The sequence below is a fragment of the Sinocyclocheilus rhinocerous genome, unplaced genomic scaffold (assembly GCF_001515625.1).
Source record: "Sinocyclocheilus rhinocerous isolate Xijiao unplaced genomic scaffold, SAMN03320098_v1.1 scaffold192, whole genome shotgun sequence".
In the NCBI taxonomy this organism is placed as follows: domain Eukaryota; kingdom Metazoa; phylum Chordata; class Actinopteri; order Cypriniformes; family Cyprinidae; genus Sinocyclocheilus; species Sinocyclocheilus rhinocerous.
In genome coordinates this window covers 1,542,295-1,547,080 of record NW_015627892.1, presented here as the reverse complement: position 1 = coordinate 1,547,080, position 4,786 = coordinate 1,542,295, and the positions used below count along the sequence as shown (strand labels likewise).

General features: G+C 34.4%; 1 protein-coding gene across 1 annotated transcript in view; it reads right to left on the bottom strand.

Annotated features, from left to right (window-relative positions):
• Nucleotides 1–1,033: 1,033 nt before the first annotated feature.
• Nucleotides 1,034–4,786, bottom strand: part of LOC107736918 (macrophage mannose receptor 1-like) — an 8,287-nt gene continuing 4,534 nt past the window's right edge. The window contains exons 4-6 of the mRNA XM_016548306.1: nucleotides 3,549–3,767; nucleotides 2,818–2,960; nucleotides 1,034–1,045 (exon numbers count right to left, since the gene is read on the bottom strand). Of these exons, the coding sequence (XP_016403792.1) occupies nucleotides 1,034–1,045; nucleotides 2,818–2,960; nucleotides 3,549–3,767 (374 nt within the window). The remainder of the gene's footprint in view (nucleotides 1,046–2,817; nucleotides 2,961–3,548; nucleotides 3,768–4,786) is intronic.

The following is a 4,786-nucleotide window of genomic DNA, read 5'->3' as shown; positions in this document are numbered from 1 at the left end:
TTTATGTTTTATAGTATTATTGGTACGTAATTAACCATTTGATTGACCAAATGCATTTGTATTTCAGAAGGGCATTGCAAAAGCACAAAAAAACAGTCAGTACTGTCAATGTTGTTATATTTGTCCAACATTATATACAGCATGTTATTAAAGTTCTCAGACTGCCAACTTTCTACATCGGCAGACTTTTTGTTTTTATGTGAACTGTATGCATATGTGGTTCAAACTAGTGTAAACTATTTCAGTTTCTATAAATAGCTTGTTTTTTCCACATTATTGTATGATTTGCCCTCTGAGATTTGAGAAAAATATTGCCCCACAATTGAATTCGACAGCGCTTTATGAATCTTACCAGCACAAAAGGCTCCTTTACCATGTGATTAGAGGTTTAACAATGCAACGCTTCTCCTGGTCTTTGTGTTGTGGTATTGAGTTTTAAGACGCTGTCACAGAGGCACCATGGTTCCTTTACAGAGCCTCTGTCGTATTCTCTCAAAACCTTGTATTTGTTGCCATCCTTCTGTGCAACATATTGGAGTCTGTCATTTTTAATTTCTCATCTGACACAGTCAGGTTTTGACATTGCTTTGGGTCGCCCAATCTGTTGTGCAAATACTCTTTGTCAGTCTAAATAATGTCACCAAATGGCTTGTCACGTGTTTCTCTTCTGTATTTCATCTCATCATGTACTTCATTATACCTTACTGATGGCAACAGATGTGATATATAATCTGCGTGAGAGTGTGTGGGTGTATCTCCAAATCTGTCTATCTGTCTAGGCTATCTGTATGTCTTTCTGTCAGTGTATTTGTTTCATTTTTGTTTCCTTGTTTCCTTTTTTTTCCTCAGATGCTCAGTTTTTTAAACTGTGAATTCGGAGTATGAATACATGTCATCATAGCTTGAAAGTCTTCTTGAAAATCTCACCCATCCACAATAATTCAATTAGTCACCAGATAAGTGGCAAAGAAAAGCAGTGCTGGTCAAATTAATCAGCTGAAGTAAAATAAAGGCAGCATTGTGCCTCCATTGCTCAAGATGACGCCTGAAAAACAAGCAGGCAGCCATGATAAAGTGCATTTGATTTGACACTTAATAAGTTGATCAATAGCACAAAGAAAGGCCTGATCGGTGGATAAAGGATGAGGAAAGGGGGAAACTGATATTGTTGTACCGTTTTTTTCTTTGTTCAATCATCACAGCTGGTGATCACAAAAAACTAAGACTGTTTTTTAAGTGTATTATCCTGACTGATTGAAAAAAATGGATCGAAGAGATTCAAAAGATTTTTAAAGAATGTGTTTGCCAGTGTGTACGTGTGTGTTGTAGTAGTTCAGCTTTGGCACTGCTCACATTTCCAATATAAATAATGATTATGTTGGATATATATTCCTGTAGCTAAAACAACGCAGACAGATTGTTTGTGGGATGTGTATTTGTCATCTGTTAGTGTTCGTACACAAAGTGACCCACAAAAGACTTTGTTGTTCAAAAGTAATTGATTGTGAATGTAAGTTTAACAGCAGCCTCTCTTCTCACGGAACAGAAAAAAATGTTTTTATAAGTTGTCAGGAATAATGCAGAAGCTAGAAGGCTATGTTTCTTAGATTGTTTCTGGTTTCCCTCATGAAAATTAACCATGATTTTACCACAAAAAAAAAAAACATGGTTACTATATTAAACCATGGTAACCACAAATTAACCATGGTTTTGCTATACTAACCATAGTTTAACCATGGTAATTGTAATAAATCTGTGGTTATACAAATGGTAATCAATACACCAAAAAACCAAAAAAAAAAGAATAAAATTGGAGCGTTTCTATCCTACATCTGTATATATTTGTTAAAAATCTATAACTTATGATCAGATTCAGATCAGAAGATCAGATTTATTATAGTATTGCAAAACTCTCAAACAGTGAAGTACAGTACTGTGATAGTTTGATAAAACATGAAAACAATTTTCCTTGTTTGCAGGAATGCTGTCATCATTTCTTATGGACTGGTTTTACGATAGTTTCTCAAATGCATGGTGAAGTTGCTGGGAAGTCCTAGTCTGATAAATTCTTCCTGCAGCTGAAACATGATTTTTCTGTTTGTGAGATATTTCTGAGTGGTATTCATTATTTACTTTTATGATTGTTTCACATTATGACATTTTCCTTACCTGTATAATCACCAGCTCTTCAATCTGAGACTGTGATAAATATTCTACACTTGTAAGTCTCACTCTCAGTCCCATCACTGATCAGTAAAAAAAAATAAACAAAAAAAAACTGGTCAGTACTTGGAATTTTGGAATTAGAATTAACACAACAGAAAAGATCACGATATCTACACAAACCTACCATACTTATCTGAAATAGTGGGTCAGTTTGATGATCATCATGTCGACCAGAAAGTGAACAGAAGACAGAGCATAAAAGTTATTGACCATATTAAATTAAATTAAAATTAAATATATTATTTATTTTACTCTTTGCTTGCTTTGTGTGTAACATTATATTTATTTATTTAATTACAGAGGGTATATTAGCTCACCACTGTAACAGAAGAAAGGCAAACTGGCAAAGCAGCTCTCATCTGTCCACTGGCCAACGTATTGTAAAGACACAGCTGTGCAGTGTTGAGATCCCTGCTGTCCTGGGACACTTATACCATTATCTGGTTGTGCAGCAACACCTTGAGTCCACGGAAGCCAATATGTGAAGGAAGAGTTGCTCTGATCTGACCACACTCTGTTTCTGTGCAGACCAATCCATACATTATAAAAAACATATGTATAATCATTATAATGGTTATTTCCATATGTGACATTCAGTATCTGTTGATGTTCTATCTCATTCCTCACACTGGCCAGGTCTGTGTATTTCTCTCTGCAGTAGCTCTGAGCTCCAGTCCAGGTCCTATGCTCATATATCCAAACATACTTCTGAGAGGAGTTTTCTTTACCTAAGAAAAAACATAAATAACTTGTAATATGAACCAGTGTAGCATCAGCTTCTGCTCAGTAGAGAACAGTATCCGATGAATTCTAGGTCATAGACTTTGTTTCCTCCTATTATGGTGCAAAAATCCTACCAATTATATAGTCTAAAAAATTCCTTAGATCAGCAATTCTTGATTTGTAGTAGTTCAATACAATACATTACGTGTGTACACAGCATAAGCATGGACATCTCACATTTCAATTGTCTCTTACATTGTCCAAACACTGTCAGGACTGTAAGTTTTTGCTTTGAAGAATTTTAAAAGCTTGGACACATTACATATAAAAAGGAGAGTTTTATGTAGCTGATGTCTTAGCATCAAATCAAACAAATCTGATATAATAGTCAATGATGGGAGGGATTGATAAAAACAAGATTTAGAATTTAAATTAAAATGTCTTACCATCATAGCAAACAAATGCATTCAAATCCGTGTCACAGGGTACATCAAACCAGTGTCCATAATAATTCATGTATACACACAGATTATTCCCCCAACCGTTGTCCGGTTCATGAAACCAGTTCCTGAAATCCCTCTCTTCTTCCTGATAGAAATCATTGTCTTCCAGTGACCATCTCCAGCTGTTCACATCATCATACAGTCCAATCCAGGCTGAATCATTGTAACTCTCATTAACTGTGTTAATCAGCCTGTTCATTTCCTCCATGTTATCAATGGTGGCCAGATCAGTGTAATTCTGTCTGCAGTATCTCTGAGCTTCAGTCCAGGTCTTAGACTCATTCACAAAGTGATACTGATGAGATGATGCTAATGCTGTGATTGGGCAGAAAAAAATGGACAGATAAGAATGTACATTTATGTGCTAATCTTGCATCTTAAAGATTTCTGATCTGGGAGTAATGGATGAACAGTTTGTAAACAAGACAATTGGAATATAAACACGTTACATGTTTTTTCTTCATATATATATGAAGAGTTTGGTTCCAAAACGCAATATATCCATTTTGATTAATTTGAGTAAAAATGTGTTTTCTTTACCAAGAAAGTGGCAAGATGAAAACCACAATTTTTTGTTTCAAACTTTCACATAGCATCTTTAGGTTATAATAACATTAAAAATTCAAATCCAGATTTTGATTGTGAAAGATTTATTATAAAATGTTATTATTTTTTTCTCCCAAAATGCAATAAATCCATGACACATTTTAATTTTATTTTTTTTCAAAATGCAATAAATCCATTGAATCAATACAAAAGTTATTTTTCATATTGAAACTGTTGAAAATAAACAACATAGTAAGTTGATCCACATATGACAGCCTCTGAACTTGGTCAATACTAATCTTATATGCAGGCACTGGACTAAAAATACATTCAATCAGTCATAGCTCCAAAAAGAATTCAACGGGTCATCTTGTTAATATAAATTAATTACAACAATAAAAGAAAATTTCATCATGAACAACAATATCACATTAAACCACAGAAATTCCAAAATGACATTTCCCTTACATTCAACTTCCAAAAGTGCATTCATCTTTGCCATGTTACACTCATAGTGCTATGAATGATTACATTCATTCACTAGTGCTATACGCTGTATTAACAAAAACATTAATGGCATAAATAAAAAACACTTACCCTGACAAGCTACACAATATCATGTTCATAATCGAATGCGACTCATCTGCGATTATGAACGCGATATTGCAGTGATCTACGACTCTGTGTATTAAATGCCGCTCCATCTGAAAGCACGTGATGGAGATTTACTATTAATCACAGAACCGGCTTTACTGACGAGATGCGCATGACAATCACATGCGATTTAT